The sequence below is a fragment of the Stenella coeruleoalba genome (genome assembly GCF_951394435.1).
Source record: "Stenella coeruleoalba genome assembly, chromosome: 19".
Classification (NCBI taxonomy): domain Eukaryota; kingdom Metazoa; phylum Chordata; class Mammalia; order Artiodactyla; family Delphinidae; genus Stenella; species Stenella coeruleoalba.
In genome coordinates this window covers 49,764,238-49,787,847 of record NC_137165.1, presented here as the reverse complement: position 1 = coordinate 49,787,847, position 23,610 = coordinate 49,764,238, and the positions used below count along the sequence as shown (strand labels likewise).

At 61.1% G+C, this 23,610-nt stretch overlaps 1 protein-coding gene across 5 annotated transcripts in view; it reads left to right on the top strand.

Annotated features, from left to right (window-relative positions):
* The window catches only part of BAIAP2 (BAR/IMD domain containing adaptor protein 2), a 71,533-nt gene that overhangs the window by 33,399 nt on the left and 14,524 nt on the right, over window positions 1-23,610 (top strand). For all 5 annotated transcript variants that reach the window (XM_079903594.1, XM_079903596.1, XM_079903592.1 and 2 more), the window contains exons 4-8: window positions 7,804-7,865; window positions 8,559-8,630; window positions 9,270-9,407; window positions 20,541-20,693; window positions 23,342-23,566. In XM_079903594.1, coding sequence (XP_079759720.1) covers window positions 7,804-7,865; window positions 8,559-8,630; window positions 9,270-9,407; window positions 20,541-20,693; window positions 23,342-23,566 — 650 coding nt within the window. The remainder of the gene's footprint in view (window positions 1-7,803; window positions 7,866-8,558; window positions 8,631-9,269; window positions 9,408-20,540; window positions 20,694-23,341; window positions 23,567-23,610) is intronic.

Sequence of the window (23,610 nt, the reverse complement as noted above, 5' to 3'; positions counted from 1 at the left end):
CTCCCACCCCGGCTTGTTCCCAGTCTCCCAGATCCACGCTCCCTCTCAGCTTCTTGTCATTTGCAGATTATAAGAACATGTGTTTTTTTCTGCAAAAAAAAAAAAAAAAGAAAAAACCAGAAAAGCAGCCTGAGCCTTTAAAAATGTCAGCATTGTGAGAGATGCAACTCGAGAGGACTCTGCTGGATTAGAGAGGCTGAAGACTCCCGACTCCACAGAGGAAAGATAAGAATTCCGGTGCCGCTGAAGGTTAAGTCCTCATAACCCACGATTAAGCCTGTTTATGACTTACTTGTTCCAGATGCTCACAGAGCAGCATTTAGATAAACAGTACGCTGACTTATTGAGAGAGAGAGAGAGAGAGTGAGAGAGAGAGACAGAGAGAGACCTGAAGAGCCGCACGTGAGGTCCAGGGTTGGGGAGCAGCTCACAGGCGGCAGTGAGTTGGGCACCCAGGCTCCGAGGTGCGAGTGCTGAAGGAAGAGGGTCTGTGTCGGTGGCCGCTGTCCTTGGGTCGGGATGGCCGTGGGCCTGTGCACACAAGTCCGTGCTATCCAGGTGCAGAAGCTGACATGCTGGCCACGCCGTGATGTTCACTACTGTCTCAGGTGGTTCCGCCAAAAAGTGTGTGCACGGCTACCTGGGTGCATGTGTCGGAAAGAGAGCCGGGGAACCTGGTGAGGGGTGAGCGGGTACCCGCTCTGTTATTTTGGCCACTTTCGGGAGGTTTGGAGGTTGGGCTGAGAGGAGAGTGTCTGTCTTCTAAGCGCTGATAAGAACAAATTCACGGCCCCTTTGATCTCCCGGGCCATGGATGGAACCCTCTGGGTGTGGCTGTAGACCTGGCCTCCAGCCACACTCAGGTCCCCTGTGTCAGTATTCAGTGCCCTGGGGGACTGCCTGGTGCCTTGTGGAGCTCAGGTAGGAGGTGGGGCTACACCTGTGCTGGTCTGGGGCTCGAGAATCAGTGAGATGAGACTCCCTGCCAGACCTCCCCGCCGTCTCTGTGCCATCTGCAGCCACAGGCATCCTCGTCCTCCCGGCCTTCGGGCGGCCCTCCTTCCCGACCTGCCTGGCCCACTTGCCCCTCACTCTTCCTCGTTCCTCACTGGCCCACGTTTTGTCTGCCTCTCCCAGGAAAGAATGCAGGCACCACAGAGGCAGGGCCTCTGGTTAACTGTCTCACCTGGAGCGGCACCTGCACGGAGCAGGTGCTCACAGCGCAGTCGTCAGTGTGGTGACGATGAAGGTGAACGAGTGCCCCAGGCTGCGAGCGGGTCACCTTTATCTCAGTAACAGCTCTCACATGAAGACACCAACCTGCAATTTCTAGAGTGGGTCCCTTTTAAAAATCTGGTACCTGTAATTTTCTCTAGTCTTCTGGAATCTTTTATCTTTTCCCAAAGAGCCCAGTTTGGGGAAACACTTGAATGTTTCTGAGGTCTGAGATGTCAGTGGTGGGTCCTACGTCCCTGAACACATGTAAATCGACTGCTCCTCCGAACCGTCTACAAGTTCTGAGAGCACCCGGGGTGGGTGGCTGATCCCTCTCTGTCGTCTGCTAAGAGGATGGGGCCATGTCACAGCGGGGTGCTGCCCTGCTCGAGTCCTGACCTTGCCTGGAGCTCCAAGCGAGAGCAGCTCCGCCCCTTCCCCTCCTGTGAGCTGTGGTCCTGCCAACACTGCTCTGCTGAGAGTCTGCCCCACTGCCATCCTCCCGGGTGTGGGGCCTTCCTGCACCTGGGCCTCCCCCTCCTCAGCTGTGCCCTGCACCTTCCAGCTTATCGCCCCGGCCCCTCTGTGCTGACGGGGTCGCTAGCTTCTGCCTTTTTCTCCCCTCAGTGGGTGCCTTCGGTCCCCAGGTGCTGGCCAGCACTCACTGGCCAGTGCCAGGCCCCTCCACCTTGTCCTTGTACTGAGGTTCTTGCCAGGGGCTGTGAACATTTTTGAGAGTCTGTTGGGAATTTTTTCATATCGGTGGTGAAATAAAACACTTAAGGAAAAGAAGCAGAGCGACTGAGCCGTGGTGCTCGCTCCGGCTCACGATCCCAAGGTTTGGCAGAAGCCAGTTCCTGCTGGGGGTGGCCAGCGGGGGCAGAGGGTCCCCCGCAGACAGTCCCCAACCTCCCCACTCAGCTGGGAAGCGAGAGGGTTGCTGAGTCACCCAGACTTGCTAGAGAGGCGGGCTCCTGTTGTGGAATCAATTCCTCTTCCTATCTGCAGCCTCATCTTCCCAGGGGCGTTTGGACTAGCCTGGAGCAGGGAGCGGTCCCCTCAGAGATGGCAGTGGGCGCCTGGAGGGGCGCTGACCCTGGCTCCCTCCTGGCAGTGGGGGGCTCGGTCTGGCTCTGGAGGAACCTGGGAGGGCTTGGCGGCTCTGAGGCCCCAGCCCCCACGTGCTCACAGTACTGGCTGGAGACTCCCCTTTTACTCACCTCCCCCCAGGGTCTGCTGGCTAGTGGACTCTTGCTCTAGACTGATGGGAAAAACCTCAAAAATCATATTGCAAAGATTGTGTACAAAAAGAATTCAGAGTTATTATAAAATAAAACTGCTTCCTAAGGAGAGCTGATTATCACAACAGCCAACACTATTTGTAACGGCCTGAAAGTGGAAACGCCCAAATGTCCTCCGATGGACATCATGGGCGACTGGATAAACAAAATGCGGCTCATTCCCTGGAATGTCATCCAGCTGGGAAAGGAATGAGGCCCTGCCACACTGCCACGTGGTGAGCCTCAAACACCAAAAACATGCTCCGCGAGGAGGCCTGTGTCACGGGATCGCACTGATACTAAACGCCCAGGACAGGGAGAGCCGTACAGACAGTAGATTAGTGGTTGCCCGAGGCTGGAGGGAAAGGGGAGTGACTGCTGCTGGGGACAGGTTTTTGGAGTGATGAGAACGTTCTGGAATTAGGAGTGGTGGATGCTCCTTGAGGACAGAGTGGCCTGTGAGGGGCTACGCAGGCCTGGGCCTCAGCCCTCCCTGTCCAGCCACCCCAGCTCCAGTGTTGCGTCCTTGTTGGGGGCCCTGTCCCTGCTGGAAGGCTGGACCAGTTCTTTCTGCCCCTGTCACCAAGGGCAAGGCCACCACCCTGGGGGACAAGGGCACACCCTGGCTCCCGAGGCCGCACAGCCTCTCTTCAGGGGCACACGCACCGTCTGCAGGATGCTCAGGCTCCCAGGCCACAGTCATGCAGAGCAAAGGTGGTGGCGGCTGTCCCGACGTTGTGCTGTCTTAGCCACACCAGACAGAAGCAGCCTGTGTCCAGCCAGACTGTGTTGGAGGGGAGGGAGGTGAACAGCACGTCGCCTGTGTCGGTGAGGAAGTGCAGCATGTGCCGACATGTGCGTGTGTGTGTGTGTGTGTGTGTGTGTGTGTGTGTGTGCGCGTGCGTGCGCTCCTGCGCTTGCTGCCCCAGCCCCTTTCCTGGGGGAGGGGAGTTGCCATGTGTACCGAGTTCCACTCTTAACCCAAAGACACAAGGCTGGTGTTAAAGGTTACCAAGAGTACCAGGAATTTTTACACTCAGAGCTGAAGGGTGTGCAGCCGGAGGTGACTCACTGCTGACCTGGCTGCCTCCTCACAGGGTAGACACTGGGTGGGAGGGCGTCGCCTCGTTCTCAGATGCCTGTGTTTCTGTCGGTGGTTTTGTCTTGGATGAAGCCTCATGGCACCCAAGTGTGCCCTCTCCTGTCCCTGCTCCCGATGGCCTGCTCCCAACCCCTCCTCAGTGCCAGGGTGGCCTGCCCGCTCCCCTCCTGTGGCGCCCTGGGGCCTGGCCACCTGCCTGCCTCCCCCTCTGTTCACACTCCTCGAGACCCTGGCGGTCCCATCGGTGGTGACAACTGAGTACCCTGCTCCCCCGCTCTTTGCTCTGGCGAGGCTGGGTCTGGGCTCTATTTTAAACCTGGTTTTTCGAGTTTAGGGCCCACCTGTGCTGTGGACCGAGACCTGGGTTCCCAGATGAGGCCTGGTAGAAAGCCCGGTGGCCTCCTCCTCCACGTATGGGGTGGGCCTGGGAAAGTGTCCCCACCTTATGCTGGCCTTTGAGCCCAGAGAAGCGGGGAGACTCTGGCCGGCCCCATGGCTCCAAGGACCTTCACTCGCCCGCCTCCCAGGACCCGGAAGGGACCTGGGTGAGAGGACGAGAGAGTGTCCGTGCCAATGCCTGAGGCCCCCCGCATTCCTGGGAAGCCTAGTTCGGGGCACAGCCTCATCCCCGGGCAGGGGTGACCGCCCCCTGCAGCTGGCCCAGTGCCCCCACAGTGCTCCAGGGTCCATACGCTCACACCACCATCATGTACACGTGGCTTCCTGCAGCTGCTTGTGTAACGCACCTTAAAAATTCCCCGTGTGGACCGGCTTGTGGCAGCCACTGGCTTGCAGCTCAGAGCATGTGCCCACTCCCCGCATGCGTGCGCAGGGACACAGGCGGAGGCTCCGGTGGGCGGAGGCGATGCGGTGCAGTGTCCAGAATCCTCAAGAAGCTTCACACACTCTTCTTGGCAACAGGAATTCTTTATCTAAAGGACTTGGTATTTGTTGTTGTTATTTTTCAAATGTTTTCTTTCAACTAGTTGTGCGTGGCCGTTCAAGGAAATACATGTGTTCAGTTTGATCCGGACACTAATTTACGATTCTGGGGCCTCAAGCGTGACCAACGGTGCCACTTGCTCTGTGTCTTATTTATGGACTTCATGTCCCTTGAGAGAGCCCACAGGGCCAGAGGGTGACCTGTGGGTCTGGCTTTTCTGTGCGTGCCACCCTTGACACACAGGACAGCATCCCCTCCAAGCATATCGGATCTGGGGATGCGGAAAGGCCATGGCGATGCCGGGAGCCTCATCCCACTCGGGAGCTGCGGGTCTGAGCAGGTCAGGTCAGGGTGGTGGCAGCCTGGCCTTGTCCCCTGGGCTGCCTGCTTGTATTTGTCCTGGTGGTTCCTTTTCAGCCAAGGGCGGGGACCAGGCACCTTCTGTCCCCTGTTGTCCTCGGCCAGTTCCCTGACTCATAGACCGCCCCCTGGGGTCGGGACGGGGTAGAAGTGGGGTCAGGGCCAGGAGAGGATGAGTGAGACTCACATCCTATCCTGCTGGGGCTGCTCAGCCGCAGCTCAGCCCTCAGTGTATGTGGTTGGTTGACCATCGACCATGCTGCCCCCAGGCAGCCGCGGTGGGGGCGGGGCCTTCTTGTCCCCAGGTGCCGCCCCCCCTGCCCCGCCACACCCAACAGCACTGTCAGGCCTGAGGTCAGGCTGCCATTTGGAGCCTGAGTGGAAAGTAACTTCCAGGGACTCTGGGCCCCCGCCAGGCCTCCCCCTGTGCCCTGGTGCTGGTGTCCGTGGCCCTGCCAGCATGCGCAGTGCTCAGTAAATGTTTATCACTTTGGATTAGGGGATTTGTGCATCAGGAGCTCTGGTGTCTGCCCCTGCTCGTGCATCTCCCCGCTCCGTCCTCTCCCTCCCGGCTCATGGACAAGCATGGTCCTAGAGGCAGACCTGTGTGGACCGGCTCTGATCCCTGTGGCCCACCCAGTCACAGCCCGGTCACTTAGCTTCCTGGAGCCGCGCGTCCACGGGGCCATAGCAGCACCCCAGGGCTGCGGGGAGAGAGAATGGAGACTGAGGCGCACACAGCCACACGTGTACCCACTCAACACCCACGCCCAACACAGCCACACACGCTCACACCCACACCCCTGCATCCATGCACGCACTCACCCCCATGCACACCGTGGGCACCTACATGCACACACGTGTACACTCTGGCACCCACACGCCCTCCCCCACTCACACCACACAGACACTACCCACTCACTCACGCTCACACGGCGTGGCACTGGCCCTGACCGCAAGCATCCTTCGAAGCCTCGGGCTGGGCCTGGGCGTCTTCCTCTCTCTGCAGTAGCTGTAAGCAACTTGGTGCCTTGGGTGCCAGCCTGGGCCCCCCAGGGGTCTGTGCTTCCTCATGTGGTGCCTGGGAAGGGGTCTTCGCACTGTCGGCACAGGCAGCCTGCTGGACACTCAGCCCAGGGTCCAGCGAACCACAACTATGTGTGGTCTGACCCCATCCGGAGGGGACCCACCGGCATGCCTGTGTCTCCCTTTTTCTTTTTTTTTTGGCCACACCCCATGGCTTGTAGGATCTTAGTTCCCCAATCAGGGATCGAACCTGCACCCTCAGCAGTGAAAGCATGGAGTCCTAACCATTGTGCCGCCAGGGAACTCCCCCGACCTTGTCTCCTGACAGGGATACGCGGTTGGCTTTGCAGGGCCTAGCCCCTGGCACACCGTGGCTCCTCCCAGCTGACAGGTGACCCTTGGGGCTCCTTCGGAAGCACTCTTCTCCCCTCCTCCTCCTCCCTCGACAGAAATCTGTGCATCCGAGGCGAAGCCAGGCCTTTGGGCACTCAGCCCAGCAGCGCACTGAGAGTGAGAACTCAGAACTCAGACGGGGGCGGGGCACCCGCTGGCTGGTGAGGCCGCCCTCGCGTGCACTCCAGCAACAGAGAGTGACCCTGGGAGGCAAGGCCCGGGGCCTGCCAGCGGAGGCCAGCACTGCGGCCATTTAACAGCCCACTGACCTCGGGCAGCCTGCCCCAAGGATTGGCGATCTGTCCCTAATTCTGCCTGTGGTGATCACTGTGCTCTGTGGTCATCAGGGCCACAAGAGCACCAGCAGCTGACCGAACGGCCCGATGACCGGGAGCTGGCCGTCCCCAGAACCCAGCTGTGCTTCTGGGAGGGCAAGCGACCCCAGGGGATCATCTACGTGCTGTCCTTATGACCTTGGAGGGTGGGCAGCGTCACCCCATTAGGGCAGGGGCCACAGGAACTGTTCTGCTTTCTGGCTGGCCTCATGGGGACCAGAGGTGCTCATTGTGGCTGCCCCCAACAGGATCCTCTAGGTCACGTGACCCCTGAGTGGCCTGGATGTGAGCAGGGGAGGGTCATCCTGGTGTAAGCAGCACCTTGGGACAGGGTTAGTCAGCAGGTGACTGCCCCCGAGGGCAGGGGCGGGCCCTCCTCCACGTGGCCACAGCGCATGGTTAGTGCCTGCCGCCAGAAGTGGCTGCTTAGCAAATATTTGCCAATGAAATGAATGGAGCTCACACTGCCCGTTCCAGACCCACCCTCTGCAGAGGAGGAAATGAGCCATTTGTGCAAGGAAGTCCTTCACGCTGACCCTGTGGGTGTGGGCAGTGGCCCTGAGGGTCTTCGGAGGCAGGTACCATGAGTGCCCCAGCTCGGAGCTTCTGTTCCACAGTGTTGATTTGGGGTGGGTGTCGGGACTCTGCTGACCATGACGTGTCTTGGGCCGTGGGGTCCCTCCTTTCACGGCCACCTTCCTTCCACGCCACGTCCCGGGACGCACAGGGGCTACGTGTTGTGGCTACCTCTGCCTGGGCCCGAGGTAGGTGGGCCGCTGGTGGTTGGCGCCTGTGAGAGGAGATGCATGTGCTCACAGGGTCGCACGCAGGGTTGAAACCTGCAAACGTAGGGTCTCCGGTCTTCTTACCTCTGCCATGAATCTCAGATCCAGTGCAGATGCCTGAGGCCCCCAAACCCCCAGAGACACCAAGCCACTGTGTATCCTTGTCATTCTAGAATTTCCCATCTCCTCTTGGCGGCATCACCTGGAGAGGCACCCCTCCCCCTGCCCGCCGGTCCCCAGACCACAGCAACCCCAGTGCCTGGCCCACTGGTACCTGCTCCCCAGCCGTGGAGGGAGTGATAAGACAGTGATTCTGAGTAGCTCACTTTCCTCCTGCTTTTCTCTCCTGCCATCTGCCTCCCAGGGGACGTTCTCTTCCAGATGGCCGAAGTCCACAGGCAGATTCAAAATCAATTGGAGGAAATGGTGAGTCCCAGCCTCCCAGTGCGACCCCGGGGAGGGAGGGGCAGATGCAGGTGAGCAGGCGCTGTCAGAGGCGAGGGGAAGAGCCGGGCATGTGCTGTGGCCGTGCATCCACTAGGGAAGTATGTGCCTTCCTGTGGTCATACCCAGAGAGGTGGGGGTGTCCCCAGGGCCTGAGAGAGAAGTCACACACCAGGGATGTGACCACCATGGGGGCTGAGGATATACAGACGGACCTGGAAGAAAAGGACACGGCCAAGATGGGGTGTTATTCTCAGCTGGCTCCCACGCAGGGCCACATGGGGACATCTCGAGTGGTGGCCTGGGGAAGCACGGGTGCACCGAGACTGTAGGTCCTGCCAGGACCTAGCAGGTCTACGGCTCGTGTCAGCTTATGCCTATGTTACCCACCAGCACGGGAGAGCAGGGACAGTGGGGAGGCGGTCTCTGTCTCCCCGAGGGAAGCGAGGCTCCATGCCTGTCGAAGGCCAGGCTTCAGTTCAGCACTCACTCCCGGGGCCGCGTGGCCCCGCGGGGCCCACCTGTCGCTGCGGGGTCATCGGCTCCTGGATCAGACAAGCTCCTCTCGCCCATTGGGGTGCCCAGCGTCCCAGGTGCCATGGTCGTGGTGACCGCCCCCCCTCTCCCGGGACAGCCACACGTCGGAGCTGACGGCTGTTTTCTCTCCATGTCCAGCTGAAGTCTTTTCACAACGAGCTGCTAACGCAGCTGGAGCAGAAGGTGGAGCTGGACTCCAGGTACCTGAGCGTAAGTAGCCCCCACCCTGTACCTGCTGGTCACCCTGAGCTGCTTGGGCTCTGCTGTGTGTGAATCCTTCCCTGTCTGAACAGTTTTCATCTTCCTGTGAGCTCTCCATCCTGTGGGTTTCCTGCAGCTCCTCTGACATTCATGCCCATTTGAAACTAAATGTGACCCCGTGAGTGGACTCTTGCGTCTGATGCCCCACATGCCAGGTTCCACTACCCCCGCCTCTCGGCCGCTTTTTGTAAAAACGATGTGAGGCAGCCGCCCTGTGGAACCTGTGTGAACTCCTCTGACCTGCTGTCGTTTCCTGGAGTTCTTCATGCCCTGACCCTGCCCTGTCACCTCTCCCAGGTTGACAAGAAGGGCGAGGGGCTGGGCTCTGTCAGTGTTCATTACATGATTTGACCTGAGGCACTTCCGGCCCTGCGTTGGGAGAGAGCGAGGCTCGAGGCTCGGTGGGAGAGAGGGAGGCTGGCTGGTTTTCCCAGCCCTGATCTTTGCCTCCAGGGTGGGCAGAGCTGAGGCCTCAGGTTTGCAGCTGCACAATTCCTGCCGTCCACAGGTTCGGGGCTGCTGTGGCCCAGTTGAGAGCGGGAGGGGCGCACCAGCTCATTGCCCGTGGTTTTGTTGTTTGAATCTCAGGCTGCGCTGAAGAAATACCAGACGGAGCAAAGGAGCAAAGGTGATGCACTGGACAAGTGCCAGGCCGAGCTGAAGAAACTCCGCAAGAAGAGCCAAGGGAGCAAAAACCCCCAGAAGTACTCGGACAAGGAGCTGCAGGTGGGACTCGGCCGCCGCGTGCTGGGGGCTCTGCCTGGGGACACAGGAGTGTTGGGTCCCCGGTCATGGTTTTGGGACTTCTCGGGCCTTATAGTGAGTGGTGAAGGGCAGGCGCTCTTGTCTGTCCCCAGCACTCACCCTTCTTGGTCTCGGGGGGCGAGGCTGATCCCTCCTGATGAAACTGGGCAGAGCCAGGCTCCACTCTCCTGGGGGATTTTGGGTGGTTGGGTGCCCGGCGTCCCGGAGCCAGCAGGACAGCAGTCCCATCCTGTAGCCTCGGTGGGTACCAGAGGGCTCTCCACCGAAGGAGCAGAACCCAGACGGAATCTTCCTGCCTGTTGCTCTGATTCCTACCTCGGCCAGAGATCCCAGACCGTTACTCTGACTGACTTGTGAATGCCTGCTCCCAGCACAGACCCAGAGACCCCGGGGCAGGCAGATGCTGGCTGGTCCAGCATCTCAGTGACTCTTCAGCGTGAGGCAGGTGGCATTGCAGGGCACGGGAGGGGCAGCCCTGGTTGTAGGCGTTACATGCTGGGGTGAGGGGCAAGGATTTAGGACAGCGTGGCCTGTGACGGGCACGACCCTGATACACCTGATTCACCAGAATCCTGCAGCCAGTTGACACAGATCAGGCCCAGACGCTGCTCTCCAAGGTCGCACGTCTCAGATAAGGAGGAACAGGATAGCCCCCAGTGGTCGGCAGTGGAAGCTTCCCCTGGGCACAGGCATGGGGGTGACCCCTGGGGTGAACCCCTCACCTCCTGAAGCCCCACCCTTCCTGCCAGTGATCAGGGCAGTGAGCCTGGGGGCACTGCCTGGGGCCCTCTGTGCATGGTGCCCGCGCATGCCCCATGGTGCCCACACCGCTGCCCGCAAGCACCTCTGGAGCACGCCAGGGCCAAGAGGCCGGTCCTGCCCACTTGAGTGTGGCATAGACGAGCAGGCCTCCTGCTCCCCCGGGGCGGCCCGGCCTCTGCGTCCCTCTGTGCCTGGGGCACCCAGTGGAGAGGATGGGGGGGGGGGCGCAGCGGCAGCTGAGAACCACAACCTGCCGTGTGGGAAGCAGCCGCCAGTCTCCTGCAGCCCCTTACTCAGGTGTGTTCCTCATGTAGTCGCAGTGACTCAACTCCCGCCTCTCTCTAGCATCCCTTCCCCAAGTCAGACGCGTTTCCCCACATCCACAGTCTCGTGACCATCGTCTCAAAAGACCGTCTGTAATCCGTCACCACCTCGAGGCCTCCCCTCCCCGCCGCGAGAGCGCTGCTGCAGGGAACCCTCCCGAGTCACCCCCGCCCGGGATGTGCTCCTGGGAGAGTGTCATGCGGTCGGGGCTGGAAAGACACCTGCACTGGTGTGTGTCCGTTTTTCTGTTCTGTCCCATCCTTGACGTGTTTTGCCATTTTGTTTCCTGAAAACCTTGACCCGCTGCCTGGGAGGGCAGTGGCCTCCTCAGAGCCTTATCTGAGGGAACCCTGGGGACTGGTTTGGAGGCCTGGTGACAGGGACAGGAGGCTGGCTTTCCAGGGGTTCAGCCTGTGCACTCCCCGCTCCTTAAGGTGCTTTTTTTTTGGTGACAGCTTTATCGAGAGGTAATTCACATACCATATAACTCACCCGTTTGATTTTGAGTACGTTCGTATAGCGTTGTGTAACTGTCACCACAGTCCATTTTAGAATGTTGTCACGGCCCCAGAAAGAAAGCCCGTCTTCACCGGTCCCTTCCTGCCCCCCGGCGGCATGACCGGGATCAGACGGCAAGTGACCTGCGTCTGGCTTCTTGCCCTCGGCGTGACGTTTCTGAGGTTCGTCCACGCTGTGTGTGTCAGTGCTTCGTTCCTTTTTATCATCACGTACCCGTGCTTCGTTCCCCTTTACGGCCACGGACTTGGAGGCTCCGTCCTGTGCCGAGGCCCTCTCCCTGGACGAGCTGGTGCTGCTGTGACGAGCTTGCTGAGAGCCGTCAGAAGGGACCGTGTCCCAGCCGGTGCATCCTGTGGCTGGGAGAGGACAGGCCGGGCAGACGTCAGCGCGTGTGGGCTGGCGTCATCCATGGTGTTCACTCCTACGTGACTCGGAGCCACACAGGCCTGGGTCATCGTGGCTCTGCTGCCTGTGGTTCCCAGTGGCCCACTCCCCTTGCCCCAGAGCCCCTGCCACCCACTGCAAGACCTCTCTCTTCTGGAGAGCCCTGACTGCTCCACTCTGGAGTCTGGGCCTGCAGGGCCGAGAGGGTGGGATCTGCTCCCCCAGCCACGCAGGACCAGGGGGACACAGCACAGGCTCTGCAAACCTTAGTCTTTCCGTATGGGCAGTTGGGTGGTGGTTCTCTCCTTGGGGGGGGCCTCCCAGCAGTTCCCCAGCTTGGTGAGGCCGGCCATGTCCAGCCTGGCCTCCTGGGACCTGGGAGACATCCAGTGCTGACCTTTCTTCCCATGTCCAAGGGTCACCCCACAACTGAGGCTCCCCTCTTCCCTGTATCCTCAGCACAGCCCTGCTGCCCCCGCTGAGGCCCAGTCCCCTCCGGGTATCTGCCCTGAGGCTCTCTCTCAGGGGCCTCCTCTTCACCCCGCTGTGGCCTGTCACCGCCTGGGCATAGCCATGAGGCCCTGGCCGTTGGGTTTGGATCCCAGCTGTGCCCCGTGTGCACTGGCCGTGTGGTCACGGTGAGCTCCATGTCCTCTCTCGGTTTCCCCGCTTCGGAGGGATGTACCTCGGCCTTCCTCCCATCTCAGAGCGGGAAGGGCCCTGGGGCCTGAGCAAAGCGAGGTCACCCCTCCCCGTTCTGTGCACTTCCTCGGTTTCCCTTGTCTTTCCCAGACCCACCCCAACCCCCTCTCTACCTGCCCCTTGGCCTCCTGAGGGTGTTACTGCAGCGGTTCTCCCCCAGTAATCGAGTTCCTCCCAGGGAGGGCTGGGGGCTGTGTTCCACACTGTCCCTCTCGCCGTCCAGCCCAGGCTGCTGACGCGGTGATAGGTGGCATGTGATGTTATTCCGGTTGTGGTTGTCTTTCCAGCGACAGTCCAGCCAGTGCGTTTTTTGTTCCCTGGTGGCGCTGAACCTGAGAGGCCAGGCTGGGGCACGCTCAGAGTCCCTCATCCCGCGTCTGTGCCGGAGGGGGTGGGTGCCCAGTGTGCTGTGAGACCGTGGAAGGTATGCTGGCCACCTGTCCCGTGGACAGTTCTGGCCTACCTGGTGGCCTTGTGGAGGTGCCCAGCCCACCTGGGCATGTGAGGGTCCTTTGGCACCTGGGTCTGTTCCTTCTGGTTCTTGGAACCTTTGCAGACCTGGCCAGGAGCCAGGACCTGATGTCTCCTTTGAGGTGTGGCTGCTGGGGGCTGGGAGGGCCTTAGGCACCTTTTGGTGTGACAGCCCCTCCCCTCCCCACTGTTTCCCCTAGAGGAAATGCCTGGGCAGGGCAGGTGTGTTGAGCCGGCCCTGCCCCTCGCCTTGCCTGAGGTCCTGCTAGTCACAGGAAATGGTCTGTTTAAGACACTCTTTTTTTTTTTTAATTTATTTTTGGCTGTGTTGGGTCTTCGTTGCTGCACCCAGGCTTTCTCTAGTTGTGGCGAGTGGGGACTACTCTTCGTTGCGGTGCGTGGGCTTCTCATTGCGGTGGCTTCTCTTGTTGTGGAGCATGGGCTCTAGGCGCACAGGCTTCGGTAGTTGTGGCACTTGGGCTCAGTAGTTGTGGCTTGCAGGCTTTAGAGCTCAGGCTCAGTAGTTGTGGCGCACAAGCTTAGTTGCTCCACGGTATGTGGGATCTTCCCGGGCCAGGGATCGAACCCATGTCCCCTGCATTGGCAGGCGGGTTCTTAACCACTGTGCCACCAGGGAAGCCCAAGACACTCTTTTCCTGAGGAAGAACAGGACTCTGTTCTCCCTGTCTCCATTTCGTAGAACGGCCGACACCCCAGCTCACACGCAGTCCACTCCTGTAGCGTATCAGCCGTGGGGGCAGCTCTGTCCGTCCAGACTGTAGTTCATGGCCCTGCCCTGGAGAGCTTGGCCTCACCTGGACCCACAGGACATCCTGGCCACTAGACCTGCTTACTCCAAGCAGATGTGTTTGCACGCTGTCACCAAGTGGGGGCAGGATTCCAGACTGTTTGGGCCCCTGGGGAGGTGGGGAAGGACCCCAGGCACCGGTGCCCCCCCCCGCTCTCTTGAAGCCCCCTCTGTATCCCCAGGGTCTCCACTCTGGGGACCTTCACCGGGGCCTGGGTCACATGTAGCCCAGTGGGCAGTATGTGTAGGTGGGTGTGGGCCTGGGCCCCACAGCTGGCACAGGGGCCACACCTGGGCATCCCCGAGCCACAGAAGCCCCTGTGCTGACGTGAGCTGCAGCGCCTCTTGGTAGAGGAGGTGGGACCCCAGACCGACGAAGCCCATGCAGCTCTGTTTTCTAGGTATGGATATGCTGCCCAGGGCTCCCACAAGTGGATGCAGGTGTGGGCTGACTCAGTGGTCCCAGGATGGGTGGACTTCCTTGGGTCAATCCCTGGGGTCACCTGTGAGCCTTTTGGCGCCCCTGGTCCATGTGTTTTCCCTCCCTGACTGGAGCTCAGTGTGGGCAGGATGCTCGCCAGGGAGGGTAGAGAGGCCCCCGAGCACCCTCCAGGCAGGGGTTGACCCTTGGAGCACCTACACACCTCCCCCGAGGCACCTCAGCTCCTGAATGGGGCGGAGCCTTGTCCCCCATGAGCGTGTCTGTCTGTCTGTCAGTCCGTCTGGGATGGACTCCCTGTGAGTGGGACTGGGCCAGTTTCGTGAACTGCTGATAATTGAGACTGTGTTTTGGGATTTCCAGCGAGAGAATTGATTTTAATTATAGGTCAGGGAACAGGCACTTAGAGGCATTTGGGGCACAAACTAGGACAGAGGGTTTTTTCTAGAAGTAGGGAGCACACCAAGTACTGCCCACACGGCTGAGGTCACGCCCTGCACCTCTGGTCATTGCCGTGCTCGCCGGACCAGACACTGACCGAAGCGCCCATCTCTGTGGAGGCGGCTACAGGGGACAGTCAGTGGAGGACGTACCGTGTGTCTGACAGGGCGTGGTCACAGGCCTCGTCTGGCGCCCTGTCTCTGGCCCAGGGTCCCCCTCCCCAGGCATGCGGGTGCGTGGTTGTACTTTAGCCTGTCAGGTTCTCAAAGCTTCGGGGTGATTCTGATGGACAGCCGGCCCCTGGCTGGCTGGCGGTCTCCAGGGCTTCTGACGGAAGGGTCCGGGCTGGGGTGGGACTGGTGCCGAGAGCCATCCCGGATGAAGCACTTTGGGAAGCAGTGCTGGGTGGAGTTGGTCAGGCTCTGGGTGCACGATCCCCTTATAGATCCGGAGGGGCTTGGCCAAGGATTTCTCCCGTTTCTGTTTCCTTTGGCCCCACCCCCAGCCCAGCTCTGATTAGGCAGGAGTCCTCGTCCTCCAAGGGACACCATGACTGTTAGAAAACCCAGCAGTCATCTGTGCCTTTGGGATTCGCGTTGGTGTGTGGCCGGCCGGTGGGGGCCACGGGGAGGCAGTGTGCCCTGTCCACCCCTTGTGTAGGCTCTGAGCTCTGTGGGGAGGGGCCGCCAAGACTGCAGCAGAGGGGAGAGCCCAGGAAGAGAAGGCTGGAGGCAGATGGATGGGCGTGGGTGTGGGGCGGGGTCACCCCCAGTGTGGGCCAAACCTTCTGCCCGAGCGCAGAGGGCCAGGGCCCTGGGTGGTCCCTGCCGGCCCAGTGCCAGGCTCTCAGCAGCCCAGCACTTGGAGCTGCTGACAGCCCCAAGGCAGGCTTCTGCTGCTGGGACGGCAGAGGGCCCACCCACCCAGCTGGGGCTTAGGTTGCCAGGGGCCCCCTCCTCTGCCCTGATCCATCTTCCCCGTTCCCTCTCTGAGACGCAGAGAGTGGGGCCTCGAGTGTTCTGGGTGTGGGGTGTGGCTGTTGCCGGGGCCTGTGCTGAGTAAAGCAGGCGGTTCCTGCAGTTGGCTCCCCCTCGCTGGGCTCCCTTGTTCCGGAAGGCGCCTCCAGATTGCCCTCTGAGAAAGGGGAGAGAGAGATTTGTTCTATTTCAAGGGATGTGTAATAAAGCAAAAACAAAATAACCATAATTTAGATCTTCAAAAAAGATAATGGCAGAGGCTGCTCCTGTTAACCCGTGGAGTTTGATGGCCGTGGTTTAAGCCCCTTATGCATCTGCTGTTCTCATTTTAAAAAGCTCTTCAGTGTGAAAGGCGGTCTGTGGACAAGGCACCGCATCCCAGCAGTGGGACATCTTCTTTCCTTGGGGTATAAGCAGTTAGGGGTCTTCCTGGAAAAGAACAACTGAGAAGCCAGAAGCCACTGCGTCCTCTTAGGGCTTCTGTGTCCACAGATAGTATCAGGATTCTCAGTCCTCTGGGGGACTCTTTCCCTTCCCTTGGTCCCTCCCAGACCTACCCCCAATTCACCAGATCAAGCCACACAATTCCCCCTCCAGACTGGGCTGCCTACTTGGATAGCACCGTGGGAAATCGGGAGCATCTTATGCTGTCAGAGCTGGGAGGGCTCTCGGGGGCAGCACCGGGCACACGGCACCTGTCTTTTCACCCTGAGAGGTGGGCATGTAGAACAGTGAGAAGAAACAGGTGAAGTGTTTATTTAGCGGCACATGTCTAGAGTGTTATTTAGACACGCAATCATTGTAACAGATACTAGTGAGGTGTTCTGCGTTCCTGTTTTTCTGCTGAGTCTTTGAAGCTGGATGTGAATTTTGTACCTGCAGAACCTCCAAGATCATGTGAGGCAGGGGCTGCCATGTCGGGTGCTGACGATCTGGCTCAGCCCCTGAGGAAACTGAGACCCAAAGGGTCCAGAGACTTGGCAGGGACCACCCAGCAAGGTGGGCACAGGAGCCCGGGCTCCATCCTCCTCCAGGTCCCAGGGCAGCAGAGTAGACCCCAGACCTGGAAGGCGTGGGTCCTGGAGGCTTGGCGCGCTCCCTGGTGGCCACCCGAGGCCTCGGCTCAGCGTGCTCACAGATTGCTGAGACCCCGTCTCCTTGGACCGCAAGCCTTTGTCAGCATGTCCAGCCCACTGGTGTGGACAGAAGTGGCCCCATGTTCTCTCCTGGGGTCTGGGCATGGGGATGCCCATGGGCGCACCCCTCCCAGCACATCCTTTCTGGACACGCCAGCGTGTGAGTGTGCTGCGCAGGGCGTGGGCAGTGGGATCTGTTTGGTCACGGACCACCACCACCACCCCACCCCACCCCCCAATCTAGTGATGGCTGTGGGCCCTTTCTCAGGAAATTAGGAAGCCCGGGGCCCATGGGTCCCTGATGCTTGCAAGAGGCACTGCACTTTCTGCCTAAGGGTGTGCGCACAGCACATTCCCCGCAGAGCTGCCTGCTAGCTGTTGCATCTGCAGGACCATGGGCAGGAGGGCGCAGTTGCCCTCTCCCGAGCCTTGCTCTGAGCTCTTGTGTTTAAATGAGATTTTTAAGGGTCCTCCAACAATCCACTGAACCGCTGCCACAGCCCTCACCAAGCTTCACCCACTGACCCAGGCTGTCCTCCCTATTCTTGGCCTGGGTGCCAGGTGCATCAGACCAGGGAGTGGGCACGGGCCCGGTCAGCAGGGCTGCCCCCAGAAGGTGCCCAGTGGCTGAATGAATGCAGCTTGGGGGCAGCAGATTCTGGCTGTACCTTCCTGTACATCGCAGCTAATCGGGTCCCCTCCTTGTCTCCTTGGAGTAATGGTTACTAGTGGTGACAGCTGAGGCCCAAGGATTCCGCTGTCATTCACCAGCTGCAGTGGTTAGGGGCAGCGTTGGGGTTTTGAGAAACGTGGGAAAGCCACGATGGCCTATCCGGTGAGGGAAACCAAAGCCTCGGGTGTTTTCTAGAATGCCCCTCCCCCGCTCTGAGTCACTGGCTTGCTCCACGGAGGAGAGGAGACGTGTGTTCTGATCACTTTTGTCTTCTCGGATTACAGGGCTGTTCAGCCCAGGGTGACTAAGTGGGAGCGTTCTGTGGGTCTTAAATGCTTTCAGCTGGGTGTTTCTATAGTGTGGTCTCCATAGCACCCGCTAAGCAAGGAGCAGGGGAAGGTGGGGGCAGGGAGGATGCAGGCCGCCAGGAGCCTGGCCACGGTGCCTGCCCGTGGCAGGGACCGGCTTGGGGCGTTTTCTGGGGCCTGTTGCTAAGTCATCAGAGCTGTAGGGTCAGGCACGTTCTGTCCTCTGCACGTCCCAGAGAGCGCGGCCACTCCTGCACATTTGGGGAGTGTCCCTGCCGACAGCGGCCAGCAGCCAGCTTGGCCTGGAGGCTGCAGCGGGGGGCGGGGCGGGGGTGTGTGTCCTCCTCCTCCGCCCGTTCGAGGGTGAAGCTCCTCACTTGGCCTCGATTTCTAGGATCTGCCCGTGAAGTGGTGGCCTCTCTCCACAAGGAGGCAGCGTCCTGGGAAAGGAGGTCAGGAGGGCCTGCCGTCGTTCCTTGACAGAAGTGGCAGCCAGTGTCCTGGCCGGGTAGCTCTCTGCCCAAGCCAGATGATTGGTGTGGGGACCGTGGAGGAAGGGTCGGCTCTCCAGGTCCTTGTGGCCCCCGCCTGGGCTGGCCCTCCTGGCCGGTGTAGCTCGACATCTCTCCTGCCCCATCCCAGGCACCTGTGGTCCCTGGGAAGACACTGGGTGGCTCTCGTAGCCCCAGGTTCCCTGCCTGAGACCTGCGCTGCTCCTGGCCATTCTTGGGGCTCGTTTGAATAAATGGAAATCTTAAAAATAAACCACCACTCCCTCCCTCGGCACGGGAGGCTGCCAGGCAGCTAATGAGGCCAGTGCCCCGCGTCATCTCGTCCAGAGCTGGTTTCTCTCCCCTCCAGGGAGTTGGGAGCGTTGAGGTGAAAGATGTTACCGCAGCCTGAAAACCCAGAAACCGTCGGCAGGACGGACGGGGACACCGGGCCGGCACGAGGAGGAGCCGTCCTCAGCAGTGGGCTCAGGGCGGGCGGACCCTGGGGGCCCACGTCCCAGTTTACGCTGCTGTCCTGGGGTAACCGCTGGAGGAGGTGCCTTGCCCTCCCCAAAGTCCCGAATTAGGGTACAGTGGGAGGTTTCCCTTGGGCCTTCCTGCATGAGGCTCCGTGCTGATCTCTCAGTGTCTCAGCCCCTCTTGCCTGGGCGTGGGGTCTCCACATGCCTGGCTCACCCCGCGCCCACCCCTGGCCAGCACTGGAGCAGCCCCCAGGGAGGGTAGGAGGTGGTGACCCCGGTGAAGGGCTGGCCGGCTGGGGCTTGCCCTGGGGTTAAAAGCCAAACTCCTTCCGGAGCCTCGCAGCAACTTTTCCTGAGGCTGCCCCTTAAGGGGCTCCCAGGACCCCAGCCGAGCCCCTGTATGTGCCCCTGTATGCAAGGATGGGCAGGACAGGCCAAGGGAGGCGTCTTTATTCAGGGCTGGTTGAAGCCTGCAAGGCCACGCTGACGTCCCACCATCCCCTGGACGTGGTAGGACAGCCACGGAGCAGAGCGGGCGTGGGACCCTCCGGGGGATTTCAGTCTAGCATTGGGTATTGTTTAGGTGATAGGGCAGGCGCAGCGGGGTTGTGCATCAGGGTCCCCCTCTCTGTGAGGGAGCCCTGCCCCTTCCAGGCCCTTCTGTCCAGAGGGTGTTCCCGCCCCCAGGCTTCCTGTCCGCATAAGGGCTTCGGGTGTGAGCCACTCCCCCTTGGTGGGCGGCATCTGAAGGGACCTCCCCACACAGCACAGCCTTGCCCACGGTGGCCTCCACAGGCCCCCAGTAGCACCCCAAATCTGCAGACTTGCTCCCCTACTTCCTGGAGGAGCTACAGTGCAGGGGGTGTTCTGCAGGAGCAGGGGCTGCAGGCTCTGATGCACACGCGTCTCAGAACCCGGAGGAGAGCACTTGGAGCTGCTCGGGCTGCTGGGGTGGGGGGCCGCGGCAGTGGAGGCAGGGCTGCCCTGGAGGCCTCTCTCCTCCTGCACAGACTTTCTCAGGCACACCCACCCCGAGGTGTGGCGGCCCTGCAGCTGCTCAGGAGGACCAGGGCCAGCTCCTTTAGGGCTGGGGTAGTGGACTGGCCCATTTTGGCTGCCCTCCCAGGGCGAGGAGAGGGGGTTCAGTGTTGAAGGCGGGGTGATCTGCAGGCGTTGGAGGGGGGAGCAGGGTCCCAGTCCTGGTGAGGGCGCTGGGCAGGCCCTGCCTGGGGTAGTGTGCTCACTCACGCTGACTGAGCTGAGCTGTGCACTGGTGAGAGCGCTGGGGACGGCCCACGCCCGGCAGGCAGGCCCTCGCCCTCCAGCTGAGCGCGCTGGAGGGGAGGGGAGGGGAGGTGACAGGAACAGCCTGCACTGCGCCCACCGGCTCCGCACCGCCCACCCACGCTGAGTCAGAGCTGGTGGAGGAGCCGGGCGAGTCAGGCGGGGGAGGCCGCCCCCTCGTGGCCTGGACCTGCCCGCGCCGCCGGGGATGGGGCTTGATTGGGCAGAGGCTGCTCCCTGGCCGGCCAAAGGACAGCGACACCAGCTTGGGGCGGGGAGTCTGTGCCCCGTGTGGAGCGTGGAGGGGCGAGAGGGGAGACAGGAAGGGGCTGGCAGGGCTCCCACACCCGGGAAGCTGGGCCCTGCAGACCCACACCCAGACGTGGAGAGGGGCCTGCAGGCCCCCCTGGGACAGCTGCCCCTAGTCTTGCTGGTACTTTATTACTGAAACTTTCCAACCTGCAGAGAACGTTCTGGGGTGCCCCAGTATCAAGCGGGGTCTCCTGTGTCTGCGTTCTCTGCCCACCCCATGGGATCTGGGTGTGAATTAGTCATTCTCCAGCACAGTGCCAGCTGAGCTTTCCTGGTCTACCGAGCATTAGGGTGGCTTTTATTAGGTTTGGAGTCCGGGTCCGAGGGAGGTGACCACCGCCACCAGCCTCACCAAGCAACCTGCCAGCATGGTCCCCACATGGACGGCTGCTGGGGCACCAGGGGGCAGTGGCACAGCAGGGCAGCCCCATGGCCAGGGTGAGTCACACGGCCAAGCCCCACACCAGTGCGCCGGCCGGGAGGTGTGCTCCCCCTCCGTGGGGCCACCCAGAACTGGAGGTGAGCGCGCGCTGTCCCATCGCTGGCTCATCTGCCTCTTCTATCCCCTCTCCCACCCCCAGTACATCGATGCCATCGGCAACAAGCAGGGGGAGTTGGAGAGCTACGTGTCCGACGGCTACAAGACTGCTCTCACTGAGGAGAGGAGGAGGTTCTGCTTCCTGGTGGAGAAGCAGTGTGCCGTGGCCAAGAACTCCGCCGCCTACCACTCCAAGGTGGGTGCTCACTCTGTGCGGGGCCGAGCCCTTGTTGGCGAAACGACTGCTTCCCCCGGGAGCACCGGGACGCGTCCAGCCTGGAGCTGTTGTGAAGGAACATTGTGCTGAACATCCCATGTGTTTTGGATTTCCCCAGGGCGGGAGTTCTGGAAGGAGAGTTACCAGGTTAAAGCTGCAGATGCTTTAAGACTCCCGTTAGAAGCTGCGGGCTGTGTTTTTGAGAGCACTCACACTAACAGCCCGCTAAGAGGGTCTCCTCCAGGGATCGAGCTCCTTGGGAGGGGCTGCAGTGCCAGGGAACCCCTACAGAGGCCAGCTTAGGCCCCCGGGGCCAGCGAGACCCAGAGGACACACCTCCCCTGCAGGGACAGGTAGCTTCACTGAGGCTTCTGTTCCTGTAGTGCACAGGTAGGAGCTGGGGTGGGGTCAGAGCTGTCTGCGGGAACATTCCAGAACGTTCTGAGAGTTAGGTGTGGTTAGGCAGCTCAGCCAACCGGGGAGGCCCTCGTTTGTGTCCTTTTTCCATAAAGGGCTTCTGCGGGTCAGCACCTCATACACATGCTTGATGTGACTCAGCTTCTGGTCCCCAGGCGGGAGCTGCCAAGGAGACAGATGCCCTCCCTCCGCGGAGAGGCTCCTGCTTGCCTGGGCCTGCCCAAGGGCCTGCCGCCACCACAGGTGCAAAGCAAGGACGGTGACAGGACTTACGTCCTTTGCAGGGTTGGGGGTCGGGCCACCCCACCGAGTGCGGCTTTGCCGGCAGGCCCTGTGCCCCGAGGGCTCACTGGCAGCAGGGCGGTACTTGCTGCAGTTCTCCAGCAGGGCCTCCGCAGCGCCCACGCGGCCCCAGGCAATACTGTGGCAGGCATATGCGCCCTCTGGCGGCTGGGCCCCGTGACTGGTCAGGGAGAGCGCAGGCCCATACGTGCAGGAAGGGCAGGAAAGCAGTCCTTTTCCAGGATGCCACCATCTCCGTCTCCTGGGGGGCCTGATCATGTGTATGAGAGACACGACAGCTAACTTTCCAGGGAGCTGGACGCCAGGCCCCTGGTAGGTTTCAAAGAGGCACAAGCCCCCCGGGCTGGGGCACCGGGGCACGAAGGCAGCACCACCCCAGCCTATTCCCAGCAGCAGGCGCCCGGCATTTCCCTGTGCCTGGGTTCAGGCCCGACAGCGACAGGGCCGTCATCAGGGTGGGAGCCCTGGGCTGCGGCGCCCTGATCCTGGGTTGTCCCTGTTAGTACAGGGTCCCTGCTGACCCGCTTTCTCACCACCAGCCCAGACCCATCAGCTATTTCTCTCAACCAGGAGCCAGTTAGTAAATATCTCGTTCTGGTTATTGCACAGAGAAGTGGCCACAGATGGGTAAACCAACGGACGTGGCTGTGTTGCACTCAAACCTTGTTCACAGACGAGCAGCCAGCCCTCGGGTGGTTGTTTGTTGGCCCCTGGTTTAAACCAACAGGTGGTAGAGGGGGCCACAGCCTGCTCCAAAGGGCTGTTTGTCCAGCAACCTCCAGTTTCCCCATGTGGGCGCCACCTCCCTGCCCCAGACACAGGTCAAAAGAAGTGGGAAGAGAGACTTCCCTGGCGGCCCAGTGGTTAAGACACGGCGCTTCCATTGCAGGGGGTGCAGGTTCAATCCCCGGTCAGGGAACTAAGATCCCTCATGCTGCGCAGCACTGCCAAAAAATAGGGGGGGGAAAAAGTGGGAAGATAAGTGAGGAGAGACAGTGAGGGCTGGACAGACCCTTCCGAGGTCCTGGAGACCGTGACTGCCCCAAGCTGGGGGGCAGTTCCACCCGGGGGGGGTCTGGGGTCTGCAGTGGAACATGGGTTGTGTCACCTGTTGCAGGTAGGGTAGCCCACTTTGGTCAGAGGGCCAGGAGAGGGGGAGGGCACAGCTGCACCCCAGGCCCTGAGTGTGTCCGTGTCGTGGACACAGGGCCCCTGAATGGGCTGCAGGGAACCTCAGGCTGGTGTCTCACTCCGGCTGCACCCCCATCCTGGGGCCCCGGTCAGGCCTGTGGCTTCCTCATCCTTTGTCAGGCCCTGTGCTCTTCTGGCTAGCTGTGTCCTGGGCAGGCCCTGGTGCACACTGGAGGGACAGCTGGGCTTGTGGGCCCCTGGGTGGTGCCCTGATCGTAGCTGGGCTTTGGGCAGCTCTGTCCCTTCCCCACGGTCTCCTCTGTCCCTGCGAGGTTTCCTGGCCCTCAAGTCTGCCCAAGTGGCGCTCTTCCTAGTATCTCATGGTTTGCCCACAAAGGGCCTTTCTGTTCCGTGGCTGACCACTTGAGCACCTGTCCATTTCAGCTCCCTCGGGCCCCTGGGGAGGCCCGCCCTGATCAGGCCTTGGTTTGATCTCACTCCTGAGGGTCCCTCGACTGCACAGCTCACTGCATCTTCTCAGCCCCTTTCCTAGGTCGGGGGTCAGGGACTTACAGGTGGCTCATCTGGCTGTAAGGTACCCACCTGGTGAAGAGCAGCCCTAGCCAGGTGTGCCCCTCCCGGGGTGCCAGGCGGGAGCCAGGGGGCTGCATCAGTGAGGTCGGCAGCAGGCCCTGGGCTCCCCCAGCCCTGCGGGCAGGCTACAGGAGCCTGCGGCCGGCCCTCATTGCCACCCTGTTTGGCTTTCTCCACTTCAGGGCAAGGAGCTGCTGGCACAGAAGCTGCCGCTGTGGCAGCAGGCCTGTGCCGACCCCAACAAGATCCCAGACCGCGCCGTGCAGCTGATGCAGCAGATGGCCAGCAGCAATGGGTCTATACTCCCCAGCGGCCTGTCGGCCTCCAAGTCCAACCTGGTCATCTCAGACCCCATTCCGGGGGCCAAGCCCCTGCCGGTGCCCCCTGAGCTGGCCCCGTTTGTGGGGGTAAGTCCTTGCTCTGGAAAGCTTTATGGGGGTGTGGGGGGATG